General features: G+C 44.8%; 1 protein-coding gene across 4 annotated transcripts in view; it reads left to right on the forward strand.

Annotated features, from left to right (window-relative positions):
* The window catches only part of pbx3a (pre-B-cell leukemia homeobox 3a), a 47,062-nt gene extending 25,966 nt beyond the window's left edge, over positions 1-21,096 (forward strand). For 2 of the 4 annotated variants that reach the window (XM_042060290.1, XM_042060289.1), the window contains 9 exons: positions 6,279-6,520; positions 7,430-7,620; positions 8,875-9,010; positions 10,773-10,802; positions 12,354-12,519; positions 12,783-12,860; positions 13,450-13,562; positions 14,799-14,885; positions 18,789-21,096. In XM_042060290.1, coding sequence (XP_041916224.1) covers positions 6,279-6,520; positions 7,430-7,620; positions 8,875-9,010; positions 10,773-10,802; positions 12,354-12,519; positions 12,783-12,860; positions 13,450-13,562; positions 14,799-14,885; positions 18,789-18,881 — 1,136 coding nt within the window. In that variant the 3' untranslated portion in view covers positions 18,882-21,096. The remainder of the gene's footprint in view (positions 1-6,278; positions 6,521-7,429; positions 7,621-8,874; positions 9,011-10,772; positions 10,803-12,353; positions 12,520-12,782; positions 12,861-13,449; positions 13,563-14,798; positions 14,886-18,788) is intronic. The other 2 variants (XM_042060291.1, XM_042060292.1) reach the window with 2 other exon arrangements.
* Positions 21,097-21,470: the final 374 nt, after the last annotated feature.

The following is a 21,470-nucleotide window of genomic DNA, read 5'->3' on the forward strand; positions in this document are numbered from 1 at the left end:
TGTTGTGTTGCCATAACCCTTGAGAGATCCTTGATCAGATGACAGCTGGTTTAGACTGGTGTTTGCTCATCTAATGGCTTTTCCATGCACAGCCAAATTGTGTCGTCGCCATCTTGTTGTGATGGCAAACAAAAACTGACGTCCTCCGTCAGGTCGTCAGAAGAAAGCCCTTTTGGTTGCACGTCTCATTTTCGCAAACATGTGTTTTGTTTTGTTGTGTGTGTGTTTTTTTTTTTTTTTTGCACAGAAAATAGCCCCTGTTGTCAGGTGGGAAAAAAAACCCACCGCTGCTCACTATTTCACCTCCATTTTAACGCACACAGAGTTTCTCCCATGGGCCCTGAAAGCTAATACCTGCTGCTAACGGCAGAGCCGTTAAAGGTCTCCGTCCTGAGAGGGGAGAAAATGGCGGTTATTTGTGAATGACATGCTCCATTTGACCCGAGATAGCACCGGTCCGCGGATGCGAGCGCTAGCTCCAGGCGCCACACTCAACGATGATATTTTACTGAAGGTCAAGTGGCCACTTTATGGCAAATGAATGAGAAACCTATTCATGGCGACAGACCTATGCATTAAGCAGAGGGTGCACTTGGCTTCAGGGGATAGCTTCTAAATGAAGGAATGTGCATTTTAAAGAAATGCATATGTGATGCATATGTAATGATGATCATATTCACCTGGACTAATCTGAAGAGCTACAGTCAAGCTGAGGCATTATGGGATATTGGTGTAAATATGTAGGGAGAAATTGAATAGCCTAGCAGATAGTGTAAGAGAAATAGAGAGAGATTTATCTAATGTATATTCCTCTCTCTCATCCTCTCCTATTTTATATCCCCCCTTCTTGCTCCTCCCTTCCCCCTCATTTCTCATATCTATTGTTTTGTATGGGGGAGGTCCACCGCCTTATTGTGCTGTCTGTGCAGTATGCAGTGATCTGACATATCTTTGTACAGGACGTCTAATGCCAGTGGACACTGACACGCCTGCACCAGAGGGAGAGTGAGGCCAGCAGCTCATGCCAGAGGTCAAATGTCAGGGGTCAGAGGGTTGTGAGGGCATCTGATGTTCCTGTTCGATGACTGACACCAGGGAGCTCATTAAAGGTGATGTCTTCTGAGGGGAGCCCCTTTCGCCGTCTCTCGGCGTGATGGGACCTGTCGACCCCCAGATTTAATCCGGAACCCACCACCGAAGCACTGCTGTGGTCTCTGGAGCACTGTGTGAAGTGGTTGAGGCTTTCAGACGCTGTGGTAGTAATGACATATAAAACAATTAAAGGTGTTGTATGTTATTTTATTGACCCGGTCTGCCACTGACAGGGAGACAAAGTTGTCAGCCACACTGGGCTCTGCAGTGGTGGGTTAATTGTCAAATGTTTGTAGGTTTGGTTCTCTAGAAAAAAGGAAGCTGGGAAACCCTCTTCCTGACCAGGCCACTGCTACTTTTGTCTTATAGTACAGCAAAGATGAACAAATACAAACAAAGGGAGAGGTGGATGACAATCAATATTGTGCTGTTTTTGTGTGGGAATTGAATGATGAAAAGGAGCATGAAAAAAATACACATGGTAGCATTAATAACCTTAATCAGGAAATGATTGTGAAAATATTTAATATTGGTGATATGTGGTATTATTAAGCACATGTGTCAGAGTTTATGTCTTGTCTGTTACAGACATCCCCTCTGGTTTTTTTGACGGCCATGTTTTACTTGGACTCCCTGTAATTGACTCAGATGGGCTAGTCCATAGCCGGCTGAGTGCTATTGGTGTAAGATCTGTTTCAGAGACCGGAGGCAAAGGCCTGCTCCAAATAGGAGTCATATTTCTCTTTATCAGAGAGAGAGAGAGAGAAAGACAGAAAGCTACATGCCCTCTGGGGTGGTATGTGTGAGTGTGAGTCAACGTGTGGATGTAGTTTGTGTGAATACACCACACAGCCAGATCGACGTGATGGACTGTAAGGGGTTTTCTGCAACACACTGAGGCGATGTTGGAGGTATACACAATATTCACACGAGGTATACACATTATTCACACACTCGTTCCCACACACATACGAATACACATGTGCTTTAACACAAGCAAGCTCACACAGATAAACAGGCTCTCATATACATAAACACACAGATTGATTTCTTCTCAACTACTTAGAAATATATATGCATATAAATTAAATTTATGTAAGTCGACAGCCATTAAGATATTCTGTTCTATACATATTTATGTATGATTGCTTTGGCAATGCAAATGCATTATTTGTTAGGCCAAAGCACTTTCAAATTTGAATTTGAATATGTTCATATGCACAAATGCTGTGTGTTTCTCTCTCTCTCTCTCACACACACACACACACACCCATGCAGAGATAGAGAGAGAGAGGTTGCACTGGTCCACTGTTCATTCATGAAGGATTGAAACAATAAGATTGTTAACACAAAAGAATCTGCATATCGTTCCCCATGAGGAATTATTCATATCTTCATATGCAGTACCGTAGCTCATCTGAGCAGACACGCAGAGCCAAATTACATTGTGCATTTATGTCTGTGTGTGTGTGTGTATGTGTGTGTCTGTGTGTGCAGTTTTTTTAAAGCTCAGCACTCATACCTTTTGTTTGAGTGTGGTAGCTGATCTTCACATGTTGTAAATGTGCACACGTTAGTGAGTACGTTTGTGTGTTTGTGTGTGTGTGTGTGTGTAGGCTGTATGTATTAGCGTGTGTGTGTGTGTATGTGTGTAGGCCGTGTGAATAAGCATGTATGTATGAGCATGTGTATGTGTGTGTGTGTGTGTGTGTGTGAAGTGTTCCCATGCTCTCCTCGCTGTTTGCTGTTAGCGCTAGCCCCCTGCTTCTGAATGACCCGCTCGTGCTCGTTCTCCTGTCTGTTAATTAGGCCTGCTGTGAATGTGTGGAAGCTGGAGCTGAGGGGAGGGAGTGTGTGTGCGTGTGTGTGTCTTTGCGTGTGTGTGTGTGTGTGTGTGTGTGGAGGGGAGGAGGGGGATGTAGAGAGAGGATTTGCCCGTGGGTATATCACCAGACTCAAGAGGTGCTGAATTAACATTTTATGCCTGGGGTCTGAATAAGGAATGACGCTACCTTTGCCTTAAGATGAGTGTGCTAAAAATGAAACCGAGCGAGACATAATGAAGGAGATAAAAGTGAGGCGAGGAAGAAACAGAGGGAGGGAGGGGGGGAGCAGAAAGGAGGGAAAGAAAGAGTGAAGAAGAGATGGTGGATTAGAGAGAAAGACAGGGGGATGCAGGGGGAGGAAGAAAAAGGTGTAGAGTGCACACGAGAGAAGAAACAGTCATCACTGGGTATTTTTTTCATGTGTTTCAACGCGCTGTTAGATTTTCCAGATCCCCTTCCCTAAAGCTCTCCTCACACTAACATCAGACAGAAGGCCTGTGAGCACTTGGATTATTTCAAATCTTTAACCTCTCCTGTCTATGAAACACACGCACACACACACAAACCATCTCCCTTTCCTAGCACTGTGTTGTTATGTCTCAAATGTCTAAATGTGTCAGGTTCATGAATGCGTCTCCATCACCAGTCCAGTTCAATCCTGAGAGGGAGGGAGGGAGGGATGGAGAGTGGATTGGAGGGAGGAAGAGAGGGTGTATGCTTGCTTTCATTCCCTGTGCCCCTGAGTGCTCTGATCTGTTCATTTACTGTAGTTATGAGCTCCACTCATTCAATCACAACCATCTCCCTTGATGCATCCTTTTCACACGATACAGTGACATGAAGCAAACGGCTTTCACAAAATATGAATTTGTGGATTAGATGTGTCAATACTGCCAAATGAATAGCAAGCAAACACGATAGAATGCAACATGTAATCCTCACTCTCGTCCTGATTCAGTATGTCAGAAACATCCATTATAACCTTTTCTGGGATTGCTATATCACATGGCTTACTGGAAGAGCATCTTGTTTGCCCTTGAAAATTTAGCGCATGAAATAGGCTGTATCTAGTCTGACTTTCAATGTGTCCAAGGACATCTCATGGATAATCACAAACAAACGTAGGGTTCTAATTTGTATGACACGCACTACGCAATGCAATAACGACATGCAACAACAATGACGACAAATGCTAATTTACCAGAGATGAACTGGCCAAAACATTAAGCTAATTTGATACCTCTCAACACCACATTACACACAAGCACCAGTGGGTCAGTGCACAGACAAGAATGTTCTCAGTGCATTAATTCGTTTAAAGTTTCTATGAAACTTATAAAAATCACAGACGACACACTTCAACCTACTCAAGTCAACGGCCCTCATGTTTCATTAATATTGAATAACATGCTACAAATTACTAAACTGATTTCTGCTATGTTGCGCTGTCTGACGTGTCAATAAATTAGCAAGTATTGTCATCATCACCGCCTGTTCTCATTGCATGGTTTCCACCATAGGGTTTCCAAAGCACGGTAGCCATACGCCGTGCGTATTGTGGATTCAAATTAGTTCCCTTAAAGTCAGTGCGCATGGTCAAGATGGCCAACTTCCTTTCTGTGCAAACAGATTCAAATTAAATTATGTGCACATTTTATAGTTTGGTGTTAGGGTTTTCCTTACATACAACATACACATATATAAAACATAAACATTATTTTTCATAATCGGAATTGTCATCTATTAACTCATCATTAACTTTGACTGACAGTTCTTCTAACTTGAATGATTTTGGAGGTCAAGTGTATGTAAAAAAACCACCTTTAAGCTCTTGCGACCTCAAGCGAATTGCTATCTAGTTAACGTCTGAAGTCACTGTACCATGTGACGCTTATTGGTAAATGGATCCTGGCCGCTCTGGCATAGACTGATGAGGACTGGATGGGACTACCGATCTGTGGAGCTCTGTGTATGCAAACAAGCCGCTCAAAATGGCATGGAATTGCCTTTGATGAATGAATGTGGAGTCATGTGCGTGAGCAGCCATTGGTTTTATTGATCCGGACGGTAAGGGAGGTGAGGTGGCGGCTCCTCTCCTCCCGACATCACTTTATTTGCAGTTTCGGGCCTGACTGCTCGGATTAATGTCGGGGTGAAATGCAGTTCCTCCCAATGATTTTTTCTCTCTCTCTTTTTGATGCGTGGGAATGAGGGAAGGTGCTGTGGTCTGACAGGCGTGACATGAGCGAGATGATAGGCCTCAGTTTGGCATGGTTAGGATTCGCGCCACTTGGAATGAAAGATCGGCGCCATCAGGAAAGTTATGCAGGCAGTCACGTTAGAAGTTGTTATGAACTGTGCGTTGCATTGTTGTTAACTAAGGTATTTCAAATATTAAAACAATTGATCTCTTGGGGGAAGACAATTTCACCCATCAAAAAGCATTATAAAGAGGCCATGTTTTTTACTGTAGCTATTTTGCTAACCAAGCAAAACCAGCTGAAATGCGTCCTCTTGCTGGCGCCCAAACTAATGCCAGTGCGTTCGGACTCCAGCGCCTGGCAGATTTGTGGGCGAAGGACAGCGCAGAGAAATGCGCTGGCGTGGAAAAAGGGACACCATGTCTCGGCTTGGGCGCTGATTCGCGGCTGGCGGCCACTGGAGCGTGGTGACATCGCTCTCGTTGCCTCTGTGTGCGTCCGACGAGGGACCCGCCACTGTCGATCGTCCTCAGATGAACAGCGCTGCGGCTCTAGAGCCCTCTGTCCATGTCGCGCTGTCTCGCTCTCTGCCCACTGTTAGCTTTGGCTGGACAGAGAGGAGGCCGTGCATCTGGGAGTTTAGAGTTGATGGTGGCTGTAACCTCTCATGCAGCAGATAAGCGCTGTCTTAGCTGTCAGAACATTAAGGGTTAACAACATGCAAGGACACTAATGGTTTGTGTGAGAAAATGACTATTCTTATGGCTTTTGCCCTGCTTTATATTAGGTGCACAAAAGTGCTATCTACTATGTGCTGCTACTTGATATGTACTACAGTGGGCTTTTATGCACAGGAGGGTTTTGTGGATTTGAGTTTGGTTGATGTTTTGGATTTATGATACAGTATGTGTTGCATTACATTACATATGGCTTGACCCAGCAACCTATTGCTTGCCCAATGACTCTATCTTATGATCCACCGCCGTGTGGAAATTCCTGCACACTTAAAACGTATGTGGTGTCTCTATCTGGACACAGAGATGTGTTAAAAAACAACGCAAGTTGTGTTGTTTTCCACACATTTGTTTTAAGTTCATTCTTGTAATAAGATTTGGTCAAACTTGTAGTCAAGTGAGCTCTCTTTCTCACCCCTCTCTAGGTCTTAGTATCCGTGGCGCCCAGGAGGACGACCCTCCAGACCCGCAGCTCATGCGTCTGGACAACATGCTGCTGGCGGAGGGGGTCTCGGGCCCGGAGAAGGGAAGCGCCTCGGCCGCAGCTGCAGCTGCTGCCGCTGCCGTGGGTGGAGGAGTGGACAACTCAGTGGAGCACTCGGACTACCGCGCCAAGCTCACTCAGATCAGACAGATCTACCACACCGAACTGGAGAAGTACGAACAGGTGAGGAAGGCCTCTCATGAACACCAACTTTTTGTGACCATTTGAGCTTCTTACTGGGACACTGTATTGTGATGGCAGACATCTATACTGCCGTTTTACCTTCTTAGTGGCGTATCCTCCCCCTACTACCAACACACAACGGATAAGAATTCGATTTTGCTTTCCATTTTACTGGTTCAACTTTTGTTTTGACTCCAATTAATAGTGTAATTAAGTGTATTGTGATATGTCAAAAGGAATGCAAGGGGTGAAAAGCCAGAGAAACAAACTTGTTTGGTTTCTATTGGCATTGCACTCCAGCGTGGAGCAACATCTCATTGCTTTACGATAAACCGCTTTGCTTAGACTGATTGCCTCCTCCTCGAGGCTGGCCCCAGATTGTTAATTACCCAAATGTAAATACTTGGAATGAATTTCACTTAGCCACTTAATGAGTTCAAGTGATCCCCAAGTGAACAGATAGCCAAATGCCCCCTGCAGTTACTCTTAGGATAAAGGGTTTGCACAAAAAAAGCTGATCAAGTGTCATTGGCTTTAGTCCTTTTGTTACAGGCTTTTGGTAGGCTGAGCTATTTGTGCTGTTTACTAAATAGAAGTGGTCTGCGCATTTTGCTGACTTAACAAGCCAGAGAATCCACTTACTTACATGTCGACGAAACCCAGTTGACACACTACACTGCATCCATGTTTTATGCAATGCCATTAATTAATGAATGTGTATACTGTTTGCACACATATTGCATTACATTTTTAATGAATTGCATGGTTTATATATAGCATGGTATACATGTGCAACCGTATATGCCCCTATGCGTTTCCCTGATCTTGTTGCATGGTAAGATGAAAGCAGCACACAGGTTTATTCTAATGCTGCTGTGGTGTGTGGCGTTGTTGTGGTTGTCTTTGCAGGCGTGTAATGAGTTCACCACCCACGTGATGAACCTGCTGCGGGAGCAGTCACGCACGCGGCCCATCTCCCCAAAAGAGATCGAGCGCATGGTGGGCATCATCCACCGCAAGTTCAGCTCCATCCAGATGCAGCTCAAACAGAGCACCTGTGAGGCCGTCATGATCCTGCGCTCACGCTTCCTCGATGCCAGGTGTGTGTGTGTGTGTGTGTCTGTGTGTGTGTGTGTGTGTGTGTGTCTGTGTGTGTGTGTGTGTGTCTGTGTGTGTGTGTGTGTGTGTGTGTGTGTGTGTCTGTGTCTGTATGTTTGTGTGTGTGAGAGTGCTCATGCATGTGCATGTCTGTGTGTGTGCTTGCACGCACATGTGTGTGTGTGTCTCTACATGTGTGTGTCTGTGTGTGAATAATAGAATGATCTAACACAGAGAAACACCTGCAGAGCTGCCATATCTCTGTGCTTGCGAGTGCCGCTCTGTTTTATCAGTTTTTATGACAGAGTATTTTTATACGCGACTGTGTTATTGTGATGAGGTTCCGCTCGGCTGGGCCCGGGACGAATTCTTTGAGAGCGCAACTCTTTTGTCCGACTCCGAGGTAGTTTGGGGGCATTTGGGCTTTTCCAATTAGTGCCGGTTGGGTGGCGGGAGTGTGGGCCACGTTAGGCTGCGCCAAATTAGGCATGAAGCTATTTTGCGAATGTCTCGCTTGCACGGGCCGAAAGGTAAGCAGAGCGCAATAAAAGTGAGCAGCCCCGGCTCACAGCGAATGGCACAGAAAATCGCTGAAATCAGAACTGTTGATAATGAACAACAGCAATGGGATTCTGCTGGCCAATCTTCGAGCACATTCAGTCGCTAATTACTGCCGTCTTACCAACAATTAGCACTGATGGTGGAGTCCAGTTGAGCTGCACGTTTGCTTAGAAATGGGCATCCAAATGAATACAGGTGCAACTTTGGCAATGACAGTGTTATGAACGTGGCCATCTTGAAAGGAGGCTACTCTGTGCAGCATATATGCACTGCAAGAAAACAGCATGTGAGGGCAGACCAACTAGGAGCAATGAGACATCAGACTGAGATTTTAGTTGAGGAGATAAAAATCACCAACATAAATAAATAATCTTTGTACTGCTATGATGATTATATATCACATAAGCCTGCTAAGAAATAGAGAAGTGATGACACATTTTTGCCTAAAAGCAAGTTAGATGACAACTAAGGATCCATATAGGAATGTGTGAATGTACATTTACAATAAAAGGTCAAGTGTAAGGGAAAACAAAAGCAAGTTTAATGTCTCCCTTACCACCCTATAGTCACTTTTGTCAACCCGCTTGATAATGCCGATTAAGACGTGGCAATCTGTCATGTTATTAATCCAACATTTCATGTCATTAAAGCCATTTCCCAGTATTCTAACCTCCAGGTCTTTTTCATGCACTCAGGAGAAAAAGACGGAACTTCAGCAAGCAGGCCACAGAGATCCTGAACGAGTACTTCTACTCTCACCTGAGCAACCCGTACCCCAGCGAGGAGGCCAAAGAGGAGCTGGCCAAGAAGTGCCAAATCACCGTCTCTCAGGTGGGTGGACGCCGCTCTCAGCCCTGGGGCCTGCAGACGTCAAAGGACAACCAAATAAAATCAACAGGATGGACACAGGGACAGCACACAGTACAGATCTTGAGAATGGGACTGGCTAGCTTGGAGGTGGACTTAGTTTTGAAATATCCACAAACACGCATCCATATGTCTTCAGACATATGCATCTAATTTGTGGCCTAAATGGAAAATATATTACATGTTTGTGGTGGTAATTTAGTTTTCCAGGGAGTGCAATTAAGGATAAATGTATCCATTTGCTGTACTGTGGGTTGCTAAGCAGTGCAGTTGTTGTATAAGTGAGTGGTGTCCATCCTGTTTGCTTTATTTTGATGCAGTGGGTGGTGGGAGTACGGTTTCGGGTGGGGGTTGGCGGGTCTCACCTGACTCATGACAGTTTTTGGCAAGAACGCTTCCCAGCTGCCGAGCGAAAAAAGATAAACATTTCCGGCTGGGGTTTCTCTTGCCAGGGAAATGACATCAGTTTTGCCGCTAGGCCTCTTTCTGGTGCTCCTCACCTCCCTCCCTCCCCAGCACACACACACACACACAAACACACACACACACACACACACACACACACAGACACCACCTTCATCCCTCTCTCTTCCTCCCCCTCCCACCTGCCCTCCATCCACCCCACCCCTCCACCCCCTGCATGCGTCATCCTCGTCTGTCGAGTGTGGTTAGCTGGGGCTCACTGTGACACTGTGACAGTGCTGAAATCCACTCTAACTGGAGCGTGACGTTCTGGATGGAGCGTTCGTTAGACGGCCCTTCGTTTCTCTCTCTCTCTTTCTCTCTCCCTTTCTCTCTCTCTCTCTATCTCGTCCCGAAGCTCGGAGAAGCTCAGATCGTGCAGGGGAACATGTGGGATTGAACCTGTTTTATCGCTGGTCTTTTTTGTTTGTTTGTTTGTTTGTTTGTTTACCTCACATATCCCAACCCCAACACCCATCGCCAAATAAATACTTTACTTGATTAATTTAAAGTCTCCCTCAATCCTTTAGTAAGGAATGACTTAATCCAATTGCCCACTAATTGTAAGTATTTTGGCAATAAATTCACTGAATTGGCTTGTAGTCAAATACATTTATAATGTAGAAATGACATTTGAAAGTCTAAAGTAATGGATATGGCAGACCACTCCACGCCATGCATTAGGCTGCGGTGATTGGCACTCTTCACCCCTTCACTTCCTACCGTGAGAGTACAGAAAGGCTTCGCAAAATGGCAAACGTTAGCATTTTTTTCAGCTTCACTCGCTAGCCCGGACTTCCTGCATTTGGCACATTTTGGCACGGAAAAATCTGTTAAAGGGCCTAAAGTGATCTGAAACATAGTCACGTCAACTCTTAACTCGATACCCTCTAACGGAGAGTTAAGCGCTAGGGAAAAAAAAACCCACACAGTTCATCCTGCTTGTTTAAATCCGTCTTGACAGTGCGACACGGTACCTGCAAAACTGACACAAAGCTCTAGTGAACGCTGCCACCATGAACGTAGTGAACAGGCTGACCAGGGGTTTTTATTTATTCGTTTGTTTTTTGTTTATTTGATTTGGCTGCTGTCTCTCGTGTGCTTTTTTTTTTTTTTTTTTTTGAGGGGGGGGGGGGGGGGGGGCAGGGAGGGGGGGCTTGTGGGAGTAAGTTGTGCAGGCCTGTTGTGCAGAGAGTAAGTTGTGCAGGCCTGTTGTGCAGAGAGTCGTATTCTGTAAAAAAGCCCCCTTCTTTTCTGCCCTCAGGGCGTGGGGAGCACCATCACAGTGTCACAGGTATGTTGAGCTACTCTCGTCCTTGTTCTCCTCTTGTCTGTTTACAACTCCCCCATCCCCATTCCCCCCTCCCACCCCAGACGTCTTGCTGTCATGTGAGCGTGTGGTCATACACGCAGACCTCAGCTGCCGTGTGTATGTGTATATGTGTGTGTGTGTGTGTGTGTGTGTTTTTAGAATAGACACTTACATGCACTGAAGCATGACATCGCATAAGTGGTTATAGTGATTTAATAAAGTAATTATAAACTAATGACTTGTTACCAGTATGCACAGTGTACTGTAGATTGATATGAAGGTTGCTGCATAATCTTTACAGGGTCATCATCTTATAAGTACTTGCAGTTCAGCGTTGCATGTTTTTACGATGTTGTAGCTCAGAACAGGTGCCGTGTCGCACATAAAACAATATCCATGGCAACAGCCGCATAGGATATTTCAAATGAACATTTACATGGCCTATACATGCAGCCATTGTTACGCTATATCACAGAAGCATCACCCTTCAGGCATCCCAGGGAGCCGTTGTTGTGTAGAGTTGTATAATTCACTGACCTGTCTGTGTAGGAACAGAGCCTTCAGTGTATATGAGTTCACGGAACAGCTCCAGTGAGACTATTGAGGCCCCCTCAGTCTCTCAGCCACATTGATGATATAGGCCCGCTGAGGACAGCTTTACTGTTTCCCTGTAATGCTTTGGTTGGCCTTGTGGTCCTTGCCGGAGTCTGGAGTTATATTTTTCTTACATGCTGGGGCAGTGGACAGAATCAGACCTCTGACTGTCTGGGTTCTGGACAATAAATTACAGTCACTTTAGAGGTGTAGTATGAAAAAAAGTGTATCTGTAGCAGAAAAAAGAGATTTTTTTTTCATTTCCTTTTCTTAAATTCTGTCAGGAAAAACATTTGCACGTTTTATTCAGGCTGAAAAAATGACTTGGTCGTAATCCAGTTTTGTGTCAGACAGATCTTTAAAAAAAAAAAAAAAAACCTGGACGGCTTTGAATGCGTTCCAGCTCATGGACCATGGACCCCCACGCCTCATGTACCCCCATCCCTGAGCGCACGCCATTCTGCTGCACTGATGTTATTCCCCCCTCAGATCGAGGCATCCTGCATCATGTTTATGTTTTGCATATTTTTTTTGTGTGTAAATGAAAACCTGTTACGGAAGCGACGCTTGATGTATTGATTTCCTGTCTGGAGTGCAACCCGATGCTAGTGCCTCTACTGTGAGGTATACGCATGGCGTTGTGCTGTCTGTATGCTTCCATTTACAAATATACCCACCGCTTTGTTGATCGTCTAGAGGTCCAAGCTGGAACTCCAGACCCATCAATCATCTCAATGAGAGCTGTGCTCTGACCTCTTTCTCCCACCCACCCCCCACTGTCTCTCCCTCTTTCCCCCACCCCCACCCTCCGACTCTCCAAATCCACCCACCTACCTGCCTGCTGCCCCCCCCCTCCTCCTCCCTCCTCCCCCTCCCTCCTCCCCCTCTCTCCTCCTCCCCCTCTCTCCTCCCCTCTCTCCACTCGCTCCCCTTCCGCAGGTGTCCAACTGGTTTGGAAACAAGCGGATCCGCTACAAGAAGAACATCGGGAAGTTCCAGGAAGAGGCCAACCTCTACGCTGCCAAGACCGCCGTGAATGCCGCCCATGCTGTAGCCGCCGCCGTGCAGAATAGCCAGGCCGACTCTCCCACCACACCCAACTCCGGTAAGACCCTGGAAATGACCACAGTAAACCACTTCATATCCTCCAGAATACCATACCGATGAGATATCCACAAATGAGTAAAAGTAGCAGATGGAGTTTACATGTACCTTCCTAGATCTCAAGGACGAGGAATGTCCTTCCGTTGGGTTTGGTTTTTTTAATAGAAGCAGAAGGAGCTCTAAAAGCTTTAGAGTTCTTTGAGTTTGCGCATGTAAAGAGAAGCAGAGAGAGATTTTTGAAGTGCTCCGTTTTCTCTCACCCAGGGTTCCAGATGAAAGATGAGGAGTTTCAGATGGATGCCACAGAGAGCAAAAACTCACTTTTACCCAACATGTTCACTGGTACCTACCACATATCTTATTTTAAAAAACAAACAAACAAAAATAAAATCCCATTTTGACATTAACATTTATTCATGAGTCATGATCCGTGTGCCAGGCTAGAGCCGTGTTGGCAAGTCCCATGTTTACGTGATGTCAGGAGATTACTCAGCCTGTGTCACCACGCTCTCATCTCAGTTCCCTCTCACTTTTCACTTTTTCAGATTAACATTTAACTACGTGCATGTTTTTTTAATAGCCAACATTGGTCTGAATATGCTTCACTAAAACGACTTTCTATTAGTCTAAATATACAATGAAGGAAGAAATATAACCACTGAATACATGCATTTTGACACATACATTTTTTAAAAGTTTGGACTCTTTCTGCATGTGTTTATTGAGTAAGCATGTAAGAAATCAATGCAGTATAATCATGTGCATGAGTTATATGTTTCTCTTGCATGTGCTCTGATGCACGCTGCTCTGTGACTGTTTCTCAGCTGCCTCTGTCTCTCTCTTCTCTCTTTCTCTTTCTCTTTCTCTCTCTCTCTCTCTCTCTCTCTCTCTCTCTCTCTCTCTCTCTCTCTGTCTCTGCTCCGCTCTCCAGGTTCCTCTGGCTCCTTTAACCTCCCAAACTCGGGGGACATGTTCATGAGCATGCAGGGGCTCAATGGGGCCTCCTACGCGGGGGCTCAGGTGGGAGCTGGTGTGCAGTCGCAGGTAGGAGACATGCGGAGGGGCAAAGAGGCAGAAGAAGTGGAAGAAGCTTACATGGCTTTAGGACATGTGCTTGTTTGAGTCTCAAGACATTACAAAAGGAAGGGCAAATGAGAGATGTAGTTTATGATACAAAATATGCAGCTTAGGATGTCTGCATTATTGTGTCCAGAAAAGCTGCTTTTGTCTCTGAGGTCTTGTTTCCATTTTGAGATGAAATGAAAAATGTTGTCATTGTTTGTGTGAGTGTGAAATGCATTATATATATTGGGTTTAATGCTTGTGCTTGAGTTACTGTGCATACCTACAGCACAGTAACCTGAACAGAGAGGACTAGACCAATCTCTTTATATAGCCTTTTGTGTTTTTGTCTGGTCTGCTCTGATCTCATGAGATCAGTGACATGGTCAGCAATTTGGCTTGCCTTGTTTGGCTTGATCACATTTATACCTGACACTTGGCTTTTCCTACTTGTATTTTCAACACATTTTCATCAATCCGAGAACCATTCACAGACCAGATTTCCCAGTCTTGGACATTGATCTGAACACTACTAACACACTGTCAAGGCTGTGTGTCAACCTGATGAATCACACTGTATATTTATACTCATGTTGAGCAGTAAATGAATTGTCATAACAGTGGAGACCACATATGGAATAGTTTAAATCAGGCTCCAAGACAAACAGCGTTTATGGCAGTTCATCATTCCTGTCATGAACCAGCGTAAGCTGTCAGCTGGTTGACAGGTGATGTGTGTAGTGTGTAGGATTGACATAAGTGTTTGTGTGTGTGTGTGTTTGTGTGTGTGAACCACACGAGTGGTTAGTCATATCTGGAGCTTTTGTATCAGGGGATACAATTATATTGTATTACAATTATGTTTTCAATTAAAATGATGGAATTCTAGTCTATGCTTTTATTATGTTGTTTTGTATCATTGTGTTTTGTATTGGGTAACTCCAATTAATTATCTCAATGACTGCACATGTTAATTCTTAGAAGAGCCTGTGAAGAACCTTTACAGCAACCAGTATAAAGCTGAACCTGCTGCATAATCTATAGCAGTTTGTGATAGCCATTTCATGTATAATTTTCTCTTTGACTCACCTTCTCTCTCTCTCTCTCTCTCTCTCTCTCTCTTTCTCTCTTCCTTTCTCTCTCTCCCTTCTCTCTCTCTCTCTCTCTCTCTCTCTCTCCCTTCTCTCTCTCTCTCTCATTCTCTTCATCTGGCTTCAGGGGGATACCATACGTCATGCTATCAGCCAGGCGGTCGGATACAATGACGGCCTGCGAGGTCATCTCTACAGTCCGCACGGTCTAAATGTAAGAGCTCAGTCCAGCGTTGACACAGATATCTCCCCATAGAACGTCCTTGCTGCCAAAACAGAAGGATGTGACCCTATCCTTTATCCTTTTTCTGTTTTATTCATCTATTTATTTTTAAAGTAGAGCTTTGTTTCATTTCCTGAAAAGTGATTATTGCCATTTATAGGCTGTTCTGGAGTTTTCTTTGAGTGGAAGTGCTTGTTAAATGGAGGCTTATGGAAATGAGTGGTTTTACTCCAAGAAAACCAATTGTGCTTTTGTCAGAGCAGAATTATTTATTGTTATATTGAAAGGGAAATACAGGACTTGATTACGAAGGCTGCCGAGCATTTCTGGTGCCATGGCAGGGGCAGTTATGAGCAAGGCGCAGGCACCCACTGTGTGTCTGTTTAAAAAAGGGGCAGGGAGCTTAGGACCATTTCGAAGCAGTCTTTTTGGAGGTGTGACACTGTGCAAGAGTGTGTGTGTGTGTACATGTGTGTGTCTGTGTGTGTTTGTCGGAGAGAGAGAGAGAGAGGGTAATCTCTCCATGCCAGGCCTCCCTCCGCCATTCAGCCAGCCGCCAGTTTGATCAAACCGCTTTTGCAGTGGAGCAAAAATCCGACAGGAGAGATTAAGGCCGGCAGACGTGACGGCAGCCTCTGAAAAGGCAAAGATAAATGTATGGTTTCATATTAATACGGCTGCGCTCGCACACTCACACACACACACACACACACACACACACACACACATACATACACAGTGACAAACACACACACACACACACACACACACTTTCGCTCTTACACACACACACACACACACACACACACGCAAACTCACACATCCCATTTAAACAAGAAGAGAAAAAAAGCATTTCATTTTCCATTGCTGAGACGCAGGCCTGTAATAGCCCCGCAAACCGGGACGTCGCTCTCTCTCTCTCTCTCTCTCTCTCTCTCTCTCTCTCTCTCTCTCTCTCTCTCTCTCTCTCTGTGCAGCATGGTATCTCTGTTTTCATTGAGGCGCTTTGAGACGCCTCTGCAAGAGAATTTGCAGTCAATTTCCTTATCAGCATAATGAAATATGAAACTGGAATAGCCTGCAGCCTTGTACAGATGTGAACAGCGGCATTCCTGATGAGGACCGATAAGTCAGCCACCCCCCCCCCATCCTTTATAACACAGCCGATCTGGAGGCCCCCCGTGCCAGAGATTAATTTATTTGAGGGGGGCAATATCGAGCAGGGGAGAGGATCCCTGACAGTCCTCTCCCTTAATGCCGGCGGAGTGAAATATTATGATTCGCTGTCTGCACTCCAGCAGAAGAAGTGATGGTGATTGCTTTTTGAGGATCTTTATAGATTCATACGCGTATTTGTTCTCTCTCTCTCTTTCTCTTTCTCTCTCTCTCTCCCTTCCTCACTCTATCTCTTATGCACACCAGCGTTTCTAAACAGAGGGAATTAGTGTATGGTTCGTGACTAAGCGCTGAAGGTCTCTCCATCTGTTGTTCCTCATGACAGTTAAGAGGCGGTGTTCAAAACTTGATAATTAGATGAGTGCTAGGCAGAGGTCTTAAAACAAACATTCATGTTTCTCCCTCCCCTGCGTCGCTGACAGTCCAATCACCTGCACTCTCTTGTTTGATTGATATCCTTAAGGCCCAATCTCTTGCTTTCAGTTTCAAAGTGGTTAAAAGCTAACGCTAGCAGAGAAACATCAAAGGGAAATCTCTGTCTACCAAGGCTGTTTAATAAGGCTGGCTTATGAAAGCCATTAGATATGCATGTCTATGCGTAGACAGAATATTTCACATACTTCAGCTTGAACGTTATTCATTATGTAATAAAACCACTTGATATTCCACTCCTTTCAAAATAGCAATTCATTACGATTTATCACTTTTTTATTTATTTTTTATTTTTCATTTCCCAAACCATGTTGTACCAACCTACGCAAAAACAGAACTCTTAAATATTAGCGTGTTGGATGGATGATGTCACCACGTGACAGTTGGAGAAACTGGAAAGTGTTGTTGGCCGTCGCTTGCGGACGTGACAGCGTGCTGAGTGATGCGGTGTGAGAGCCGGAGCGTCCGCGGCGAGAGAATCGGATCAGTCAGCTGTTTTCACAGGCGATGAAAAAGAACAGGCAGCGCGACAAAGACAGAGGCATAAACAGGAGCCGGCGGAGGCATCCGCACAGCAAGGTGTCATTCTGGCTTTGGTGGAGTGGAGGAGGAGGAGGAGAAGGAGGAGGAGGAGGAGGAGGCATCAGTGGAGTGGAGGAGGAGAAGGAGGAGGAGGAGGAGGAGGAGGAGGAGGGGGGGTGCGCCCTGAGGGAGAGCAGAGGCTATGTGGCATCCTTGGGCCGCCTCAAAGTGCAGCGCCACGCACTTTCCATCTCGCTCTCGCACTCTGCCCCCCCCCCCCACACACACAAGCACAAGCACAATTCTACACACTCACTCACATACACATACACACAGTATATACACAGTCTTTGTTTCAGTCACACACATCTGCATACACACAGATACACACACACACACACACACACAGAGTGTTCTTAATGCTTTCAGTTCTTATTTAGGTCATGGCATAGATGCACACCAAACCCACTTCAGTAGCATACCCTCAGTGAGAAGGAAGAGATAGGCCTTAAAAATGATCATCAAAGTACATGACAGCAGACTCAGCCATATACACACATGTAACCGAGGACAAGATAAACCTCCATCTCAAAGCCTTGAAGCAAAGCTACTGTGGCAATCATGGCGGCTCATGTCCTTGGGAGAAGAGCTGGTTTCCATCGCCTTCGCCACGATCATGGGCTTGAACCCTGTGGAGGTATGAGCCAGACATGTTAGTCATCAGTGCTCCGCATCACACAAAGCAAACGCGGACATGCAATCTCAGACCAGCGCTCTAAAAAGCCTCCCCCTAATTGATATGTGTACGTACTAGTCACATTTTCAAAGATTGTGAATGCGGTAAAATGTAGCACTTAAATGCAACTCCTTCCTTTCCTATGGGAAATACGTCCTATAAATATATTCTGATGATTTTACACTTTATATACCCCTCCATGTGTTTACATTGGGTCAGCTGATGGGTCAGAGGGTTGTGTGGGAAATACGTCATATATATATATTCCAAAATGACTTCATGTATCCCATCCATGTGTTTACACTGGGTCAGAGGAGTGTTTGTGCTGCCCTTCTGATAACAGGGTAGGGGGTGAAAAAGCCCTCACCCGTCAGAGGCGCTTAGCGTTCCCCCCACACCCTCACAGCTCCCTCGCCGGTCGTCCTGCATGAAGATACGCTGCGACAAGCCACAGCAGAGATGCCAGCACGCGTTGCCTCTCGCCTCTCATAAACAGCGTGCTGGAGCAAACACACGAGTGAGAGACTCGCCCTGCTGATGTCAGGTCCCCGACCGTACGGGGGCATTCTTCGCCCTCAGCACTTCAGCCGGATGCCACACAGTCCACGCAGTCAGAATGTGCTGCTGCTGTCTTTCACTAAAGGCCTGACGTGTTCTAAGATGTTCTGGCAGGATCAAAGGCTGATGTAATTAGTGTCTGTGTGTGCAGTATGGAGCTGTATGTGGAACCCCACTGTGCGCGTGTGATGTTTTGTTATGGTGCATATGTGGTGACCATGTGTGATGTATGCTTCCCATGGGAGAGATCGTAGCTTTTATCTTTGCATGGATTGCAGCTATGTCTGTACTTCATGTTATTTTGTTTTTAGTGAGAACATTGTTATTACCGGTACTGCTTATTTTTACTTATTACTGTATTTGACTTTGTTTTAGTTGGTAAAATTACTATTCTCTTCTTTTGACTTTTTTTTTAAATGATAAAAGTGGACAAGTTTAATCCCTCCCCCTCTCTCTCTCTTTTTGTCCAGGGTAATGGAGGATGGCACGATGCCCCGACCCCTTCCTCCGTGACCTCGCCCACAGAGGGGGCGGGCAGCGTCCACTCGGATACCTCAAACTGACCTCCCACTCCACAGCGCCCCCGTTCCCGCTCCAACCCACCCCTGGCCTCCTCTTCCTCCTCCTCCTCCTCCTCCTCCTCCTCACACCAGTCGGCTGCCAGCTCCCTGGGGCCGCCGGCCTGGCCAGCGCTGCTGGTGTCCTGATTGGCTGCGTTCCTAGACACTACTACCTGCTCTCACATGGACGCTGGCGGCCATTTTGGACCCCTGTTGTGACTGTTCTTGGCAGAGGCTCCCCTGTTTTATGTCCCAGCGGATATGATCCATAACGTTGCTGAGACACTTTCAGTTTACTTATACAATGTGTGTCCTACATGATTCCCGGCTTTTGGGAAAGAGACTGTACTCAGTAGGGAAAAGGACTTTGCAGAGGATTTTAATGTAGACTAAAAGTAGACATAACCATTTTTTTTTCTTTTCTTTGGGCCACAGATCCACCAGTTAGGCTAATATTAGCATTGCAACCCAACATTGTTTTTGCTCCCCATGCCCCGACACCCAACACTAAAGACCAAGATGAGCCCCAGACTGGAGAAATGTACAATATGAATGAGCTGTCACCACCCTTGGCATCACCTGAACTCCAATGTTGAGCGCAGAAGTAACCCACAGAGTCTGAGCCTCTGCGCCTCTGGTTCAAGAACATGCGGATGCTTCTGGAATCACCTGCTGATTGCCAACAGAGGTTTTTTTTATTTTTATTTTATTATTCTGTCATTGCTATTGTCTTGTAGTGTCTCACATTCCATTTGACTCTCAATGTCAGTCTTGAGGTCTGGCGATTCCAACGAGGTTGCGTGTCAAGTTAGAGCCCATGTTTTTCACTCAGAAGGAGGCTGGAGAAAGAAGAATAAAGTGGTGTCAACACATTTCACTGCTGTGAAGCCCATCAACAGCCTCGCCAGCTCCATACCTCCCCTACCTGTGTACATACTATCACCAGTGAGCCAACAAGGACGACTACACTATCCATTTCGCTTGATAGACCAGCACTATACACCAGATCTGAAATTCATACCGCCTGGGCAACTTCTACCCTTCTACAACTTCTCAAATAGCTTATATACTCCAATCAGATTCTGCTGGGTAATAGGCTGTCCAGCTCATTCATTTAGCAAATGTTAGACGTTTTATGAAGTTTGTCTTGTTATTCATATGGGAATAATTAATATCCTTAGTTGCTTAACTGTTATAAACCACAGAATGGGTGTCCTCATTTATTTTAGAGAGATAACAAGTTCGCCTAAACTTCATTTGAAGCTACTTCATGCCTCGACTGTTGAGAGAAAGAAAGTCTAGCTACCTCTAGCAGTATGTGTAGGACATGATCAGGCAGTGTGGCATGCTCCTGAACCAGCACTCACACAAGAGAGCAATTCCCAGAACAGGTCTTAGCTTTATGAGAGTATATACAGAACACATTCCAAAAGTGTGTTTTGCGCAAAGTACACAATAAACTCCCTGAACTCTGTTGTCAGCAAATTTCTGACAGTGTTTATGTTTGTACCAGAAATATGTTTGGAAATGGCAACCTCATTTAGTTCATTTAGATATCTGACATTCTAAATCTTAGAGTGATCACGTACTACCTCTCAGTGTAATCACGTGCATTATTTTTTTCTCTGCTTTTTTTTTTATGTATTGTAATTACTTCAGGGTTTATTCATGTAATGTTGTGTATGTCTTAATCCTGTTAATTAATGCCAGATGCATTGTGGGAGTTTTTTGTCTTCAAGGCAGACACTCTATGTGTGAAAAGGCAACAGTAGCAGGGAGATGACACCAGGCATGCTTGCTCTTACACTAACGAAGAACAGTGAAACTGTTGTAAATAAATACTGAAGAACATTTTGAATGTTGCTCATTTTGCTACTTATTCTCCCCAACATAATTGATGAAAGCAGAAAACAAATTACATTGACTTTCAGTAAACAAATGTGTATACCAGGCTCTGTTTGACAGGGTAGACTTACTTTACACTCCTCGAGCTCTTTTTTCGTATCTCCTTTTCTTTTCTTTGTATTGTATACCATTTGGAAATGGATGAACTTACGAGAAAAAAAATGACAAGATGAAAAGATAATTCTAATGGCAGATGACAATTGTTTTGTGTTGATTTCTAATCATGCTACGGTACGTAGAGGACTCGACAGTAACTCCTCTCTGTGTAGCTCTTGTGTAGTTTTAAAAAAGCAAATAAACTTACTTTACTGTTGTCTCTTTTGTAGCAAACTGAGTCACTTGCCTGCTGAGTCACCAACAACAGTTACCACAGAAACAATGACGACTCTGCCTTTCATTACACTAAAAAGAAAATATTTCAATAAATCATATTTCACTTCATTAGTGCTCACACTTTACAGTATGATGATTCATATGAGGGCTTTCAGAAAAACAAGGCTACAATTATTTGTAGTCAAACGTTTATGTTGCTGTAATACTTTCTGGAACAGCATGGTATTTTGTACTGAGGCCTGAAATTAACTGACAATAAGAAGATTTAATAGCTCTACATACTTAATCTATCACACATTTGCTGCTAACTTTTAAATTAGAATTTCAAAATGCTTCAGGCTTGTACTTTATCTA

The sequence above is a fragment of the Alosa sapidissima genome, chromosome 13, assembly GCF_018492685.1.
Source record: "Alosa sapidissima isolate fAloSap1 chromosome 13, fAloSap1.pri, whole genome shotgun sequence".
NCBI lineage: Eukaryota > Metazoa > Chordata > Actinopteri > Clupeiformes > Clupeidae > Alosa > Alosa sapidissima.